Source organism: Trichogramma pretiosum, unplaced genomic scaffold (genome assembly GCF_000599845.2).
Source record: "Trichogramma pretiosum strain Unisexual culture from Peru unplaced genomic scaffold, Tpre_2.0 scaffold57, whole genome shotgun sequence".
Classification (NCBI taxonomy): domain Eukaryota; kingdom Metazoa; phylum Arthropoda; class Insecta; order Hymenoptera; family Trichogrammatidae; genus Trichogramma; species Trichogramma pretiosum.
In genome coordinates, this window is record NW_019641637.1 from 1,049,516 (window position 1) to 1,066,935 (window position 17,420).

At 32.0% G+C, this 17,420-nt stretch overlaps 4 protein-coding genes across 7 annotated transcripts; 1 reads left to right on the forward strand and 3 right to left on the reverse strand.

The window, feature by feature from the left end:
* Window positions 1-352: 352 nt before the first annotated feature.
* LOC106660336 (E3 ubiquitin-protein ligase RNF14-like) lies at window positions 353-3,713 on the reverse strand. 3 transcript variants are annotated; one of them, XM_023459384.1, is made up of 4 exons: window positions 3,496-3,713; window positions 1,753-2,794; window positions 1,502-1,674; window positions 353-761 (listed from the first exon to the last, which is right to left on the reverse strand). In XM_023459384.1, exons 2-4 carry the CDS (start codon window positions 2,789-2,791, stop codon window positions 411-413), a joined length of 1,563 nt encoding a protein of 520 aa, XP_023315152.1. In that variant the 5' UTR covers window positions 2,792-2,794; window positions 3,496-3,713; the 3' UTR covers window positions 353-410. The 3 variants fall into 3 exon arrangements, with proteins under 3 accessions (XP_023315152.1, XP_014238768.1, XP_014238760.1); XM_014383282.2 differs by lacking the exon at window positions 3,496-3,713 and adding an exon at window positions 3,227-3,437; XM_014383274.2 differs by lacking the exon at window positions 3,496-3,713 and adding an exon at window positions 3,087-3,140.
* Window positions 3,714-3,810: 97 nt separating this feature from the next.
* Window positions 3,811-5,202, reverse strand: LOC106656351 (protein TSSC4). 2 transcript variants are annotated; one of them, XM_014377412.2, is made up of 2 exons: window positions 4,814-4,913; window positions 3,811-4,757 (listed from the first exon to the last, which is right to left on the reverse strand). In XM_014377412.2, exon 2 carries the CDS (start codon window positions 4,729-4,731, stop codon window positions 4,000-4,002), a length of 732 nt encoding a protein of 243 aa, XP_014232898.1. In that variant the 5' UTR covers window positions 4,732-4,757; window positions 4,814-4,913; the 3' UTR covers window positions 3,811-3,999. The 2 variants fall into 2 exon arrangements, with proteins under 2 accessions (XP_014232898.1, XP_014232820.1); XM_014377334.2 differs by having other exon boundaries at window positions 3,813-4,742; window positions 4,814-5,202.
* Window positions 5,203-5,558: 356 nt separating this feature from the next.
* Window positions 5,559-9,062, reverse strand: LOC106656292 (pancreatic lipase-related protein 2-like). Its single transcript, XM_014377216.2, has 7 exons — window positions 8,577-9,062; window positions 7,866-7,992; window positions 7,095-7,243; window positions 6,452-6,697; window positions 6,180-6,386; window positions 5,901-6,057; window positions 5,559-5,829 (listed from the first exon to the last, which is right to left on the reverse strand). Exons 1-7 carry the CDS (start codon window positions 8,626-8,628, stop codon window positions 5,772-5,774), a joined length of 996 nt encoding a protein of 331 aa, XP_014232702.1. The 5' UTR covers window positions 8,629-9,062; the 3' UTR covers window positions 5,559-5,771.
* A 2,375-nt stretch (window positions 9,063-11,437) lies between these two features.
* LOC106653733 (nodal modulator 3) lies at window positions 11,438-17,176 on the forward strand. Its single transcript, XM_014373313.2, has 12 exons — window positions 11,438-11,686; window positions 12,137-12,532; window positions 12,644-12,800; window positions 12,884-13,292; window positions 13,411-13,687; window positions 13,766-13,962; window positions 14,032-14,494; window positions 14,562-14,754; window positions 14,842-15,117; window positions 15,186-15,560; window positions 15,638-15,829; window positions 15,917-17,176. The coding sequence occupies exons 1-12, from the start codon at window positions 11,559-11,561 to the stop codon at window positions 16,442-16,444; spliced, it is 3,591 nt and encodes a 1,196-aa protein (XP_014228799.1). The 5' UTR covers window positions 11,438-11,558; the 3' UTR covers window positions 16,445-17,176.
* Window positions 17,177-17,420: the final 244 nt, after the last annotated feature.

A 17,420-nucleotide genomic window follows, 5' to 3' on the forward strand; every position in this document is an offset into this window, starting at 1 on the left:
TGCCGTATAAGCGCTTACTCTCAATCCTGAGTTTGACCGACTAAAAATTCGAATTTGCTTATGAAATTTTAGCCAGGTATTCTTGAAAGCATAATCAATTCGAAAATACAACAAAAAAATTGATTTTTTAGTCAAGTTTGATGAGAACCTCCCCTTAAGGATAAACCTTTGAATTTGGTGCAACTGGAAATTACTTTCTAGTTATCTTAATGATTGCCTATTAGAATGCATGTATTTGAAAGATATATTATTTATTTTTTTTTAATTACTTATGAATATAATTCAATGAAAATAAATTATAAAATTTACAGTAAAATTTAAAATATAGAGTGACCAACTTTTTGTACATTATTATAAAATTTACAATTGTTTAATCTGATAATTTCAAAGATTTTCAATATAGACTGATGCTAGCCATCTGCGATGTCTATAACGTCTCCATCAACAACTACAAGATTTTCTACTCCATAATTGAGAATATTCATAACAATTTCATTGTTATCACCCTCATCATCATCGTCATTGACATCATCGATATCATCATCGTCATCATCATCATCATCATCATCGTCGTCATCGACATCCTCATAATCATCGATATGATCATTTCTTTCAACACCATGAAACAATAAGTTGAAACATGGGGACTTCTCATCTCGATAATGAGCATATGGAAATCTCTTGTCCAATATGCGCAAACATATCCAACAAAAATAGCAACTACATTTCCAGCAAGACATTTTATTACAGCCGTCTGATTTCTGTAAAATAAATAAGCAAATAGCAATTCAATTTTTGATTCAAGACAATTAATGTTCGAAATTAAAGTAAGTTTTCTAGCAATCAGCCGATCCTTATAAAATTTTACACACTTCTTTATTAACATATATGACAAGGTAATATACCAGAAAATTACAGAAAAAAGAAAAATTGTAATGAGTATTTTTCTATTTATTGCCATTTAAAACCATTTAAAATGTCGAAAATTAAGTATGAGATGATAAAGGATCTAAAAAAGGGTTATTTGGAAAAAAAATTTCCGACTTCCACCATTTCAATATTGAAATATCACTTTTTAGGAAGATGATGCGATTCCGAGAAAAAATATTTAAAAAACTCGTTAGAAATGTTTTTGAATACTTTTTTACCCTTAACACCGAGCAAGAAATAGGATGTAAATATATAATAAACGAGCAGAGAAAAAAATGATCAAAATAGATTTTCTCATTTTTTTCCAACCGGTAATAGTCCCTTAAAAATTACTACCAACCCCTTTTTATAAGTCTCTTAAAAACGAATCATTTCGTTTTCTTTAATTGTTAAGTTTATTGAGTACTAAAAAGTACTATTTTTAAGCAGTAAATTAACTAAATTTCGTTTTCAATAAAATTTAAGTTAAGTATATTATATTTTTGGTGCTATAAAAAAGTTTTATGAGTTGAAGAGATTATTTGAATTGAGGAGTTATTAGATAAACAATTTTAATAACTTAAAAGCCTACCTCTATTGAAGTTGAACATTTTGGACAATCTTTACTATTTTCACGCAACCATTGTTCCGATAAATAAGAATCTAAAAGTGTTTGCAATTGTTTTTTTCCATATTGCATTTCAAGTTTAGCTTTTTCTTCTGGGGAGCCATTTTTATATTCCTCTAAAATTTTCAATTTTTCTTCTGAAAAATAAATTAGTGCACTGAATAATTGTGGCAATGGATTATAAATAACAATACAATAGAGTGAAATGATCATACCTGGGATTGTTTTGCAAGGATTAATACCATGATATACACTCTTGCAAAATGTACAAAAACTGTAAAAACAATTAGGACAAGTTGCCATATTTTCAGTGCTTTCTTTGCTAGCTGGATACTGACAAACTTTTCTCGGGCAATAAATTGTATCTGTCATTGTATCTAATGCCGTTGACAAAAGTAAGGAATCATATTTGGAAAATAATTCATTTGATACTAAATCTTTTACTTGAATTGAAGAAACCTCTGATGAGCAATTATCTTCTGGGCACAATATATTGCTTACTTCACCTTCTTTGATTTTAATTTCCAAGTAACCCGCAATGCAATCTTTACAAAAAATATGTTCACAAGGTAAAAATTGCGTGCAGTTCTCACCGACCTTATCAGAAAAACATATTTTACAAGAGTGAAAATTTTTCCTGAATATAATTTTTTTTCTAACAGAGTTATAATCTATAAGCATTTGAACTGGGTCACAGTCATTTAATTTATCCAATATTGCTCTTTTGTCAAGTGAGCATTGATTTTTGGCAAAATGTTTAATTTTTGGTTTACTTTGTTCTGGTGCATCTATTTTAGGTAAAACAAAGGAATTATAAAGATGATCTATGTTATAACTATCATGTATTTTTAAGATTTCTAAAGTTTCATTTTGCAAAAAGCAGATCCAAGAAAATAAAATTTCTTGATTTGGGTTTTTTTTCCATATGTTATCTAAATTTTGACATAATTTGGTAGATGATTTTTTATCTAACCATGATGATCTTAAAATAAATTTTGGTGGAGCTTTAGAAGGATAATTTGATGGTAATGTAATCAACAAAGTTAATGGTGGTAAGTGAGAAATGATAATTTTTCTGTTCTCTTCTCCTTTTTCGATATTAATCTTATAATTCAGTGAAAAATTGTCCGGCAACAAAATGAATATTTTTAGTGTTACTTGATATAAGTCATTTTCAATATGATACGAAAACTCTTCATCCTGATAAATACTTTCTAAAGCATTGATTTCATCTTTTTGTTGTTCACTATCCATTATCTGCAGAAATCAAAATAAATAAATTTTTTACGGATTTAAATAAAATCTAGTAAATATGATTCATGTTTTTTAATATATTATATTTTTTTAAAATAAAGATTAAAAGAGCCAATCAAGTGAAATATTTTCACATAGCATAATAATAGTGTAATAATAGCAGACTATTTCATTCCCAATTAATATAAAAATACTTCAAAATCAACGTTTATTTTCAATATTTTATTAAAAAATAAGAATGTACTCAGTTGAAATAGACTAAATTGAAAAAAAGATGCTTTTAATGTAAATTTACCATTACAGATTTGAAGATAGATTTATCTTTTTAATATAATAAAATTATAAACGATTTAGAAGTCACTTATTTTTAACCTATAAAGAGTTAATCTTGCTATTCAAGCTCCTGAGAAAATTATTTAACTCATAACCACTTACTAATGAAATTTAGTGTTTAACCGTAGATGACTGTACCACGTAATATTTGCGTTATAGGCTTTTATTGATTAACATTTCGGACAATATTACTATTGCGACAAACGAGACAACAAAGTGAATATAAAACGGTATAAGATACTATAATTCAAACTCGAAGAACATGTCACGAACTGCAAATGCACTGCTATGTTTACATGCGTACACTTCGGTCTGCTAGAAAAGATTGAGTGACACCTGCTTATATACAGGAGACTGTATGTTGTACGTACACTATATACCAATTTAAATGTTCAATTTAGCTTTACATTTAAACTTTTTTTTGAAGTTTCTGAGTTGAATTGCTGAAGTTCTGGAAGTAAAGGTGAATTTCCTCACAACTTTAAGTGTAGTTTACAAGTTATTGGTAATCATCCTATATATGCACCAATGCCTATTACTAAAAATTTGAGTGCGTAAGAAAAAGAGATACTGAAAAATATTTGATGGAAACTCTATAGTGGTTCTATGTAAAATTTAGTCATTTCACTATATGCGTCAGTAAACAGAATTAATTTTGTGTTTTCCATGATAATAAAAACAACTAATATTTCTTTTTATGTAAGTATTTATTTACTTATACTCAATTTCTAATTGCTACTTTATTTACATTTGCTAAATAATTCTAGCTAAAATGGATTCCATTGTATTAATACAATAAGCTTAGTTATATTCTAAAACAATGCTTAGCTTACAAAATATTTACAGAAAATCAATTAATGATACAAGTTTGATTTTTATACATCATCAATTTCATCAAGATGATTTAGTTTCAATAAATTCTTTTTATCAATTTGTACATTTGACTTTTTTGTTGTCTTTTTTTTATCAATTTTTCTAGTGCCCACTTCATACTCGGGCATTATAACTTTTGATTTTCTAAATTCAGGACGAATTTCTGGCTTATTGTTCTCAACCTTTTTCTTTGGTTTTTTAAACGTTATTATACCTGAATTTGTATCCTCTTGAACACTATCGTTGTCAACTTCCATATTCAATATAGACACTTCATTCAAAGGTGCAGATTTAAGCTTTTTTCTACCATTGTCGTTTGAACTGTGAGCATTATTTTTTCTATTCTTCAATTCACTCAAGAAAGAAAAGGCTGCAGCACGATTACTGTCATTAGATATATCTGATACATCATTCAAGCTGTAACATGTCCATTTATCTGGATTAATGCGATAGTCTGGGATTGTTCTTATATTAGCACGAGGAGCGGGTCCCTCAGGACGGTTATATATGCTCTGACGACCTCGATAGCCATGAATTCTATTCTTTCCACCATTACTAATTTCTACATTATTACCAGAAATTTTAAGCTGTTCAATTTTTGGTACTCTCGAGTTTGTATGATTGTTGTGTTTATTCAGTGACTTTTCTGCATCGTGTAGAACATCAAATAATTTTTTCTTCCGTTCGATGAAAGCTGCTGGCGTTGAATCAGTTAGCTTTTTGTCCGGACCCATCTTTGTAATTTCTGAAACGATTTGTTCTACGAGAGAAGTTTAATCAATAAAGTTTGAAAAGTCAAAACAATCGAGTACATACGTTGTAGATCGTAGGTTAGTTTTATAGTTTTAACAATGTAAACATTGAAATTATCGTCTGCGCAGTTGCGACGCAAGATTCGACAGTCGATACAATTGAGATTTAAGTCAAATGTATAATATTAGAACGTCATTTTTGCAAAGTGCGGAGTACGGAGTGGGGCACTGATACTGCCCAGTGGCTCCACTCAGTAATGCAATCTTTCGGATTATTTAGATACTATTGTAGGCGTCGTAAAAAATTTAAAAAGAAAAGCTTGATCATATTTTTATATTGTAATTTAATGTAGGTAAGTGATGTTAATGTACATGTAATGTGATAGAAGAATGGATATAACCTGCTTTAAGTACTATTTAACTCACTTTCCCTCCCAAAGTTGACTTACGCAGTATTCACAAGAGGTATGTTACCATAAATAAAGTAGATAGAAAAAGATTACAAACTAATGAAGTTTAATTTGACACACATGGATAAAAGTATACTTCAGTTTTATGTCAGGATGTTTACATTTTAATTGGATTTTTAGGGTTACAGAACGTTGTTATCAAAATAATAGACAAATGGCTAACTATTCACATTACAGTCTAAGTTACTTAAATGCAAGCAATATTGTACAAAATAATAAAATATACATTAATTAATTATTCTAGGCATTCTCGTGAGCAAGACCATTGTCAATGTATCTTTTGAGACAAAAATGAATTATTCAACATTTAACTTGAGATTAATTTACAAGTATATTGCATACGTTTTTAAAAAACAATTTATTGAAAATTATTGAAGTATGTTACGAGCCTGTGCGAAGAATAAATGATAGAGTGTGATGTACAATTTCATGAATTTTATAAATGACTAGTCGATGAAAGCGTTGTTTTATCTATCCATATTACACGATAACTTGAATCGTATTGAGTTAAATTTCAGCAGTAAATTATTGCTAATTTTTCAAATAAAATATTCAATCGATGGCAAAGGGTGCAACATATTTGGTCGTCAAATAATACTTTCCTCGTAGCCTGTATGACAAGAAATATTTCAAATTTAAATTATTCGTGTGGAATCGATGGTGTTGCATGTTTATACTTACGACGTTGATGCGTATTCACCCATAAGGACGATGGGATTACGATCACACAGCCCCTCTTTGTATTTTTCCCAACTTTCACAATTTCTCGATTTAAATCCAGAAGTACTGCCGATGCTCTCTGTCATTAGTTGGTAAGCTCGTGTATGACTGCAGTAAGCTAAGTATATGAAAAAAAAAAAAAAAAAATTAAATTGACCGCTGCGTTCGCAATTTTTTTAAATAAAATTTTCTGCTATTTCACGCATGCAAATAAATCGACAACTTTTTCTGGACACTCACTGTTTGTTGGAGCGAAATTACAACCAGGTTGAGGAAATTTTCCACTATTGGGATAGAAATCGACGTGACCTATTGGTGCTAAAAATCCAAAAGCTGTACCGCTAGTATGTATCACATCGACAAACTGAGCATCTGTTGGATCGAGACGAAAATCGGGATCGACACCACCGGATGGAGTTTCAAAAAGCGGACTCGCCGGATCAAGACCTTTGAAAGTGAGAGTAATTAAAATTTTTACCTCTCTTGATTAAAAAATTGAGAAAAAAAAGTACCCGTTATCCTTCCTATTCTTCCGTCGAGTAATGCGCCCGTGAACCCAGCCACATGACAGCCAAGACTATGACCACAGATGTGTACATCTTTGTAATCTAGATTGGACTCGCGACTTAGAAATTCAAGAAATACTCCAAGATATTCACCGATTCGGCGAGTATTATTTGCTGCTGTAGGGTAAGGATCAGCAGCTAATACACCCCAACCGACTACTATTACATTTACATCTTGGTATTTGAGATAAGCTATAAAAAAATAATTTGATTAATTTTGAATGAAGTCATGATTTTTGATTTTAAAAAAGAAATAATGAATCAGCAATGATATGTTAAGATTCACATGGCTAACGTTGATTGCGATTCATGTAATTGCAAACATCTCATAATATAATCATAAGATTGATTAAATTTTTTTAAATGTACCAATATTAAAATTAATAGTTTTTCTTTTCCATGTCTACCATAAAGTCCTTTTATAATCATTAGGTTCTTGTTCAATTATATACTATTTCATAAAATCAAAGAAAATAGTTGAAAAAGTAATTATAAAAGACCATAATTTCGATTTATCAACAAATCAAGAAGGAATACGTAATGACACTAGGATCAACTTTTAAAGAAAATATTTTATTTCATTTCCTACCGTCAACTAAATTTCTGATCCATGCCTCTTTTCCAGTATCGCTAAAGCCATGTATCAATAGTTTTGTTGGCCTGCTTTCGTTGAAATGTGATGCATAGAGAACTTCTGTATTGTTAAGAAGCAATTGTTCTTCTCCAAAAGGATTTTCCCTGCAATAATAGTATTATAAATATTAAACTTAACATTTTTCACTAAACTTATTGTACTTATATAAAATAAAATACATTAATAATTTTAATTGCAATAATTAAAATTTTCTCTTTCAAATATTAAATCAAATGTGAACTTTGAGAAATGCAAAATGCCACTTTCCAAATAAGTATATAAATGCGAAGTATATTTATGATACCGGCATATCATGATTCACGGCGAACTTGATATTGACCTGAATTTTCAATGTTAAGCTCAATAAATGTTGTCCAACACGCAAGTTTTATGTCAAACTAATGTCGAATCTTTGAATTTGCAAAATTTCATAAAAAATGATTATTTATTAGCATAAGAACATTAACGGCGTTTGTCATTCACCGATAAAAGAATTTTGCGCTATAAAAAAGTATCTTGTGCAAATATTTTATTCACGCGACTCGTCGAAACGGAGCACGTCACCGCTGAGAATAGAAGTGTTATACAAAAGCTTTGGTGATACGAAATAATACGAATTGTTCAAATTCTTTTGATTCAAAAAAAAATGAACTAGAGATTCACATGGAATTCAAAATATATCAAATGATTTTCCAGTGCGACAATGATGAAAATAAAATTATTTACCTCGTGTAAAGTTTAAAAGTAGCTGGTTCATTTATAAGCTTTATGGCTTTATTAATGATTGTTTCAACTTCATTCAATAAAGTATTTTGAGGCAGAATCTCCTTTGAATTGGTGATATCTATGAACCCTGAAATATTTGTCAGCGTAGTGAGAATGATTAGTTATTTTTCTTAGTAAAAAAATCAATATCAGGAAAACTAACGAATATATTGAATAATTTCATAAAGTACTCACGCTCAAATTCCATCTTTAATATAATAGATCAAGAGATGAAAAGGTCAAAAGTTAATAAATGCATTATTCCAAAGAATATTATTATTATTTTATTTAAAATTTAAGATGATAGTTATCCAAGGCCAAGGAAAAGTCACGAACGTAATGCTTATTATTAAAAACGATTTTCTAAGCACAGCGTACGAATAAAAAAAAAGTGCAAAGATTGTTTTGCATCGATTCGGTTTTATTGGTTTCTAAACGATGGGGTTTGATTTTACTTGAATGGGTATGGGAAAATTTGTCGACGATTGATTCGTAAGGTCAAACTAATATCGGAAAGCTAGAAAAGTAGATTAATCAGAATTTGCGTAATATTAGTTAGAAAACTAGTACGAGATTAGGTATTTTTATCGTGGAGTAATTGAATAAAAATCGTCCAGTCGAGGAAGGTTCAGTGTAAAAAGTCGAACGATGAGGTATAAGAAATTTACTCACCGGAAAAGCTGAAAAAGCCAATGTAAATGGTGCAGCAAAGCCACTTGTTCATAGTGGCGAGTCGGCGGATTCTCGAGGAGGACAAAGGGTGCAACAGAGGACGCAGCTGCCTCGGCTCGGAAGGATCACGTGGGCGGTACTGAGCTTTGATGGGCTTTCGGGAGGCGCAAGCTCGAGATTCGACGGTCGCGAGTAGACAGTAAGGCTCGGATGGAAGTTAATCATCGAAGCGCAGAAACGAAACTAAAGTCGGCTCATATTTATATGTGCAGCGATCGATTTCGCGTCGTTAGTGGATGCTGGACTGGTGCGCGTCGGTGCGTGCGAATACACTTTAGCTGAGAGTCGGGTAGGCATATTATGCTCTCTGCGGTGGCGACTCTCGTCTCTCGATCTCTTCCCGATAACAGGCGCCACACGCAGCAACGAGTGCCGCGGCGTCGCGCCATACGGCCACTTTCTCGTCTCGCTCTCGGCTCGCACGAGTAGCGACCGCAAGTGCATCGCAGCGACCCGACTCAGCCGACCACGACAAGACTTAACGCCGAGAAAAAGAAGCAGCGAGATTAAAACTGATCAAACTCGACGCGCCGCTATGCAAATATTTTAGCATGCAATTATAGGATGTAGCGCCGGCCGTCGTAGCTATATATAGGTGTCGTCCAGTCTCTACGCTACTCTCTACATGCATGTGCATTTATAAATATACGACGGCCGAGCTCGTATAATATATTATTATGAATGTGCGCAATTATTATTATGAGCTCGTGCAGATGGTGTGGCGATGATAGTTTCGATGACGTAGTAATTGTCAAGAATCTGCGACTCGCTCGAAAAATTCACGAGAGTCTCGAGCGAGAGAAAGAGAGACGCTTCTCGCGTACGCCCAAGGCGAAAAGGCCTTTTTCATAAATGAGAATTATCTGGCGCTTGCTTTATTGCGCGTGGCGCCGAATATTTATAAGCGCCTATATATACATGTGCACGCGCGCCGCAACTGCAGCATACATTAGCCAGCATAGCTCTCGAATCCGGATGTGTAGATTCGACTTGATAAATTGTGCAACCACTGGCGGCGATCGGCGATGATTGATTCGCGCGACGATCTCCAAGCATTCGTATATTGTGCAGTTCGTCTATGCGTAGCATCTGCAAACGAGTAACTCACGCTCTTTTTTATTTTCCAATAATTCCTCAATGCTCATTTGCATCATTTTACCATTCTGCAGCTCATATTTTAGCATCGGGCTCGAATTTTTCATTTAAAATCATTTGAATCTCTACAAAATTTCAAAGCATATATGATATATATTGATAGGACATCTGATCTTACAAGTTTTAAGTATTTTCGTAAATCTATGAATTAAGCTTTGTAACTTTCTTCCATTGACGTTTTGTGAGCTTGCATTTGCAGTTGTCGATTCATCGAATTATCCAAGTTTTATCGTGTGTTTTATTAACAATTGGCGTCATAATATAGATACTTTCAGTTTCCGGTATGAGAGAGTTGCCGAAAATAAACTCAATCAAATTTTTTTCTCCGAAAAATATTTGAGATTACTTTTCTATGTATATTTCAACACTAAATGCAAGTTCGGACAAAGAATGTGAAAATAAAATCAATCAAAATAATTTCGTAAAACGTGAAATAATTCTGAATCGCTTCGCCACAGTTCCATGGCAAATTGCGAATTAGAGTGTTGAAGTGCTTAGTTCATAAATATCATTATTCATCAAATTTTAGATGATTGCAGGTTTTGGTTCAACGTATTATCATTACGCGCCAGCTGCCGATAATATGCAAATCGCGTCATGTGTTGCTAAATTTCTAAATGCGTAGTAGAAATCGATAAATGCGTTTGCAGTCTGAGCAATCGCTCTCCAAATAATGTGATTATCTCGTTTCTAATAGAACGAAACAACTCAACTTCATTATCAGCGGATGTTCAGATTTCAAACATTTTTATGCAGTGCTTTATTTTCGTCTAACGATCATAAAACCAAATAAATATAATTAAGGACGTACCGATCAAACCAGCTAGATAGAAATAACAAAATGTATTTTTCTAAAGAGCTACAGGAATGTCTGTATTTTGTTGATTTCTAAACATTCGCATAAATATTTAAAAATATATTCAATGGAATTTTCGGAAAAAACGTTTGACATTTTTCATTTCTTCGCTGGCTTCGGTATATCCTTATTTAAAAAAATGTACTGATTAATGATCATGATCATGTCGTGCGACCTGCAAATCTATTTTTCAGGGGTATTAATATTAAGTTTAGAAAAATGATGAATATTTTCCATTTGGATTGACTCAATTATAAGTTATTAGTAAAAGTGAAAATAGCACTTACCTGGCGACATTATTTATAAATTGCAATTTAAAAAAAATAAAATCTTGTAAATTATTACCAAAAGTACATATTCATGAATTTTTCGCTCAAAATTTATTTGCAACGACTTTGTTGTTTATTTGTTACTGAACATAATGAAAATAAATGGAGGTTTTATCATTTGACAAAGGTTATTTTAATTTAAAAATGATAACTATTTTCAGAGTAAAAATCATAATTAAGATACAGTTATGACGAATAGTTTGATATCGTTGAATCAGTTCATTTTTGGATCATTATATTAAATGCTTCGACCTTCTCATTAGATATAAGCGACTTTTTATTTAAATACCGTCAATGATACATCGTGCATTTGAAAGCAGACCATTAGCACCTGCAATGCGATGAAAGACCCAGAAAGTAGTTATTTGAATTGTCGTATCTGCTCTCAAAATAGGCCCATAATCAGTCTACTAAGGTCTATTAACGAAATCATAATAACAATTATCGACGCGTCATCAGATGGATACTTAATCAGTCACGCGTCGCAAACTTCCAACTCGACGTAGTAAAGTGTTGTCCGCTACACAGGGCATGCACACCGAGTAGTATTATATACGTCATCGCCACAGCATCGCATTCAGGATGCAGATCCTGATACTCCTCGCACTCGGCCTCGTCAGCTTCGTTTCTGCCACTGACGAGATCCTTGGCTGCGGCGGTTTTGTTAAAAGCCATGCCGACATTGATTTTAGCCGTATCACTGTCAAATTGTAAGCTCATTATTTTACTGTGACCTAACCTTTCCGGCGTTTTATAGTCTGTTCACTAAAATTGATTGTTTGAATAAATTATTTATGCTAAAAATTATAAATGACAAAGAGAAATGAAAGAAAACATCAAAGGAAGTTTCTTTGCTTCAACTGAAACTATGAATATCTCCTTTAAATATAGCACTAAATGTAACAACCAGTTGAAATTGAATACATTTTTAACAGTCTGTTGATTTAACATAACATAAAATATTTGTTAAATAATTTTCTGAACTGCAGATTATAAATTATTAAAGTTCTTGATAATTTCTTCCCTTCTAAATTCATCAATCAAGACAAATCATATTTCAATACCAGGGAGAGTTGTAAATAAATGTCATTCAAGCTATGTAATAGTTGCATATTTGTCTTATCTTAGAGATTTACTTATTATTTTTAATTTATTTTCAGATTTACCAAATCAGGAAGTTTAAAAGATCACACAGAGTGTGCTCCTAATACTGGTTATTACTTCCTTCCAATTTATGATAAAGGAGAATATTATTTGAAATTGGAACCTCCAACCGGCTGGAGTTTTGAACCTACAGAAGTTATATTAAATATTGATGGTTCAGGTGAAGATTTGTGCAGTCAAGGAAGTGATATAAATTTTGTCTTCAAAGGTTTTGGTATAACTGGCAAGGTTGTCACATCCAAAACAAAATCTGGACCAAAAGGAATATCTGTTTCCTTATATGACGAGCATAATACAACACTTTTGGGATCTACTTCAACTTCAGATAATGGAATTTTTTCCTTTACTCCAGTTCAGCCTGGAAAATATATTTTGGTAGCTAGTCATCCAATGTAAGAATTATTTTAATATTTTCGTAAAAAGTTTTGAACTTTCAAATATTTCAGTTTAATTTTACTTTTTTACTTATTGAACATTTTTATAATAAAACATATTGAGTTTAGATGGCACATGGAAAAACACTCTACTAGTGTCATTGTTAAAGAAGGAAATACTGAAATTAAAGATGGTGACTTGAGTGTATTTGGTTTTGATGTTGGTGGAAGAGTAACTACCACTGAAGGAGAACCAGTTGGGAAAGTAACATTTTTACTGTATGGTGTAAGTAAAAGCTAATCCTTATTGTTATTTTTATATAACTTGGCTTCATGATTAAACAATATACATTGAAAAAATTGTTGTAGAATGGCCAAGCAAAATATTGTGCCACTAAACCAGTTGAGGGTTTTGATTCAAAAAAGAAGCCTTTGTGTCACATTCTCTCTGATGAAAATGGTAGATTTTCATTCCCTGCTTTATCTCCAGGAGAATATACTCTTATTCCTCATTATGCTGGGTCAAAAACGAAATTTGATGTCAAACCTTCAGAACTTCCATTTTCTGTTGTTCAAGACAGTTTAATTTTATCTCAGGAGTTCAAAGTAACTGGTTTTACGATCAGTGGAAAAGTCATGGCATCCATAAAACCAGCAATTCCTTTAGCTGGGGCAAAAGTATTTTTATCAAAAAAGCAAATTGCTGTTACCGATAAAAATGGAGCTTATAAGACTGATAATATCAAGGCCAAACAATACATACTCTATGCTGAAGCAAGTAAGTATTATAGGAATTTTCGAAGTTTAATTTTCATAATTATATTTCAAATAAAGTAAGTAAGCATAATTTTCTTTTCATTATACAATATTTCAAAATTTTTTTTCTATTCCTGCAGATGATATGCTTTTTGAAGAAATGCCTGTTAAAGTAATGCCAAGCAATCCTGAATTACCAATCATTACTCCGAAATCATATAAAGTATCAGGAAAAATTTCATCAACAACAAAAATTAGTTTAGAAAATAGGAAAATGCTTGTTAAATCGAAAGATTCAACTAAAATGCAAGAAATTGAAATTAATCCAAATACCGGTGAGTGGTCTGTGTATCTTACTCCAGACACCTATCACCTCAGTGTTATTGTTGATGAACATGAAAAGTCTAAAGGTTTACAGTAAGTGTTAAACATAATTCAATATACTTTGACAATATTGATTGGATAAGAATTTGAAAAAAATTTTCTTTATTCCAGGTTCTTCCCTGTCAATCGTGTCATAGATGTAGTTGCATCACCAATCAAAGATGTTAACTTCTTGCAACTCAAAGCCACTCTGAAAGGCTCTATTGTTTGTTTACCTGATAAAGATTCTAAAGAGACATGTGGACAAACACAAATAACTTTAAGAATGGTAGATAATTTAGTTGAAAGCAAAACAGTCAAAGCTAAAGGTAAATACGATTTTATTTAACAGTTTAATTATTCTAAAGTATGGCAAATAATGCTCTAAAATTTTTTAGATGGAGAGTACATCTTTGAAGATGTACTGCCTGGACAATATGAAGTTATAATAGACTCAGATACTTTCTGCTGGGATAGTTCAAACCACTTTGTAACAATTGTTTCGGAAAAACCTCCAAACGTACCACCTTTCCGCCAAACAGGATACTCTGTTACATTTATATCATCTCATAATACTAAAGTTGAATATGCAGTACCTTCTCAGCAAAATAAAAAAATGTACTTGCAACTTTTGAAAGGAAGCACTAGGCACTGCATAACTATGCCAGGAAAATATGAATTTTTCCCAAAAGGCTGTCATACTTATGCTAAAGATTCATTTTCATGGAATACAAATGAACAAACTCCGATCATTTTATCTTCTTCTGAACACACTCAAACTGGAAAAATAATTAGTGCTGTATCTGTGGAGGGTGTATCTGTAAAAATTGAGGGAGAGTCTGACGGTCAATCTCCAATTATGTATGTAATATTAACACATTCATTATGACTGATAACTTATAATATTAATAAAAATTTTTTTTTATAGCCAAAAAAATCTCAAAGCAGTTAAAGATGGGGATAAATATAAGTATATGTTTTCTTTTGAGGCAGTTACTGGAGAAACGTACGTTATTTCTCCATCATCTGAAGCTTTACTTTTTGATCCTCCATCTATAAAAGTCACAGGTCCAGAAGATTGTAATGATGATGTAGCTATATTCCGTGCAGAGCAAGGAAAAGTAAATATATTTCAAATTATTTATTAATCAGGACTATTTATCTCCAATAATGAATCTAAACAACAAAATTATTATTATTTTCAACAGATCATTATCGGTTCTATATCCCCACCCCTAGAAGGAGTGTCAGTTCAAATTTTTGGAGTAGACAAAGAAGTCCCTGTACATACATTAATGACACAAAAAGATGGATCATTCAAAATTGGACCTCTTGATGCTAGTATTGAATATAGTATAGAAGCCAAAAAAGAGGGCTATGTTTTGAAACACGACGATGGCTCATCAGGCTATAAATTTCTTGCTCGTAAATTAGCTGAAATCAACGTTCAAGCTATTGACGTTGCAGGCTCCGTTCCACTTCAAGTATGTTAATTGTAATTCATATCATAATGATTTTTTGTAACGAGTCTAAAAGCATACTTTTCTTGCAGGGTGTGTTGATTTCTTTATCAGGTAGTAACGGTGGGACTCATAGCTACCGTAAAAACCTCGTAACAATGGAGGACGGTAGTTTAACCTTCCACTCTTTGTCACCGGGTGAATACTATCTTCGACCAACAATGAAAGAATATCGTTTTGAACCCGCTTCAAAAATGATCAAGGTTGAAGAGGGAAAAAGCGTTAAAGTATCTCTGCAAGGTCGACGAGTAGCTTTCAGTGCCTATGGTACTGTCAGCTGTTTGAATGGTGAACCAGAAGCAGGATTAGTGGTAGAAGCAAAAGGTCAAGCGGAATGTTCTCATTTACAAGAGGAAGTTGTTACTAAAGCTGATGGAAGCTGGAGAATCAGAGGACTCGAGCCTAAAGTATTATTGATTTTTAAATCCATCCACTTGAATATCTTATCACTTTTGAATAATGACTTTTATTAACTTTTCTTTAGTGCATGTACACAATTAGGGTAAAACTGGAAGATACCAATATTCGTGGTCTCAGAGCGATTCCGAGTTCTATTGCCGTTCAAGCAACGCAAGACGTTTATGACATTAAACTTATGGCTCTACAGCCAGTATCTCGTACCGATGTGTCTGTAAGAGTTATTTCGACTCATCCAGAAAACTACCGTACTCTCAAGGTATTTGAAAAATTTATGATCAATTTTTAAAATTATCCGAGCTCAAATTTTCCACAAATACTGATTAAAAACTAATTTAATTTTTAGGTAAAACTTTGTCGCGAAGATCAGGCAGATTCGCCCATTCACGTTTTGAGATTAGATAATAACAATCACATGAAATCAACCAATAGTGGAGTAATTTTGCATTTTCCGCCTCTTCAAATAGATGGCAAAAAATACTTTGTTCAACTTGAAACTACTTTGTCAAGAGCAACGCATAAGTACGATATAAAGCCATTTTACTTTACAGCTAATAGCTCTTTCAAATATGCGGAACTTCATTTCAATGGAGAACGCCATCACGATCATGGAGATGGCGGTCAAATAACTTATTTACCACTGCCGCTTATTCTGATTGTTACCATTGCTTTTTATAACCGTGAGGCTCTCTCAGCCTGGCTTAACACTACTGTTGAAAAATGGTCGAGAAAATCGACAACAAAAAGTTCTCAAAATCAACAAAATCTTTTGGCTTCGAGTGACCCTCGATTAGAAGAACAGCTTATTGCTGAGCAGCTTAAGAATATTAATGCTAAAAGCATTAGCAAAAAAGTAAAGCCGAGGAAGGCCTAGCAGTACGATTAATTTGACGATTAATCATTTGAGTTTTACAATTTCAAAAAAGTAATCTAGGTATGATGTATCAATTTCTTACTATTTCGTTAACGAAGTCAGTAGTTTTGTGATTTTTTTCGAGTAGGTAAGAATATGCAGTTAAATTTGTGTTCATTTATTGTTAAATATAATCGTGATTGTTCACATTTGTATTTTTTTTATGTAAATATTTACTTAAGTAAAATGAATATGATTCATTAAAATGTATGCACGTAAAATAGATCTTGTCTTGAACTTTTTGTAAAGACATTTTGGTAAAAACAATCATTTAATAAATGTACTGAATTAATAACGGACTGTATATAAACTAACTATTAATAAAATATTATGATGAACGGAAAATGCTCTTATTATAAAGCTCGTTTCTTCTGTGAGCTGACACGAAAAAAATTATGAAAACGATTTTTTATTATAAGCACAATGAAATGTCTAGAATAAAAACTATGTTACCATACGTTCTAAAAAATTTACTTGTAATTTCGACTATTTAAAATGAATTTTGCATTTGTGTAATATTCATCATGAATTTGTGTCCATTCCAAAATAATATTGAACTTAATCGACTGAGTTTCAGATTTGTTTTATGTACTCTTATAATCGAATTAGATTGTTAATATTAAATAGGGGCTGTAAATTCTTTCACAACCCATGGAGAAAATATTGAATAAAATGAAGAATTTATGAAAATTATAAAAGTTTTTTCCTGCCCTCCTCCACAATTGTCGTTAAAAAAGAAAATAATCTGAAAAAATCCCACAAACATCATTTCAAGTTATAATAAATCAACAATATTTATGTAAGTCCTATTTGAAGATTAGACTATCTTTATCTCTTTAAAGTTTAAATAGAAACAAAGATACATTGGATGCTGTCGCAAGAGCAGAAGATATTTGAATGTGTGCAGGGAATCCCTGTAGAATTGAATACAATCAAG

Coding starts and splice junctions, on each gene's coding strand:
- LOC106660336 (XM_014383274.2), bottom strand. Junction 1,675..1,752: donor TCCTTGCAAAACAATCCCAG/GTATGATCATTT, acceptor TTTATTTTTCAG/AAGAAAAATTGAAAATTTTA. Junction 762..1,501: donor AATGTTCAACTTCAATAGAG/GTAGGCTTTTAA, acceptor TTTATTTTACAG/AAATCAGACGGCTGTAATAA.
- LOC106656351 (XM_014377412.2), bottom strand. CDS start 4,731: ATGGGTCCGGACAAAAAGCTAACTGATTCAACGCCAGCAGCTTTCATC.
- LOC106656292 (XM_014377216.2), bottom strand. CDS start 8,628: ATGAACAAGTGGCTTTGCTGCACCATTTACATTGGCTTTTTCAGCTTT. Junction 7,244..7,865: donor ACTTTTAAACTTTACACGAG/GTAAATAATTTT, acceptor CTATTATTGCAG/GGAAAATCCTTTTGGAGAAG. Junction 6,058..6,179: donor TAATTTCGCTCCAACAAACA/GTGAGTGTCCAG, acceptor TCATATACTTAG/CTTACTGCAGTCATACACGA.
- LOC106653733 (XM_014373313.2), top strand. CDS start 11,559: ATGCAGATCCTGATACTCCTCGCACTCGGCCTCGTCAGCTTCGTTTCT. Junction 13,293..13,410: donor CATACTCTATGCTGAAGCAA/GTAAGTATTATA, acceptor CTATTCCTGCAG/ATGATATGCTTTTTGAAGAA. Junction 15,118..15,185: donor CAGGCTCCGTTCCACTTCAA/GTATGTTAATTG, acceptor CTTTTCTTGCAG/GGTGTGTTGATTTCTTTATC.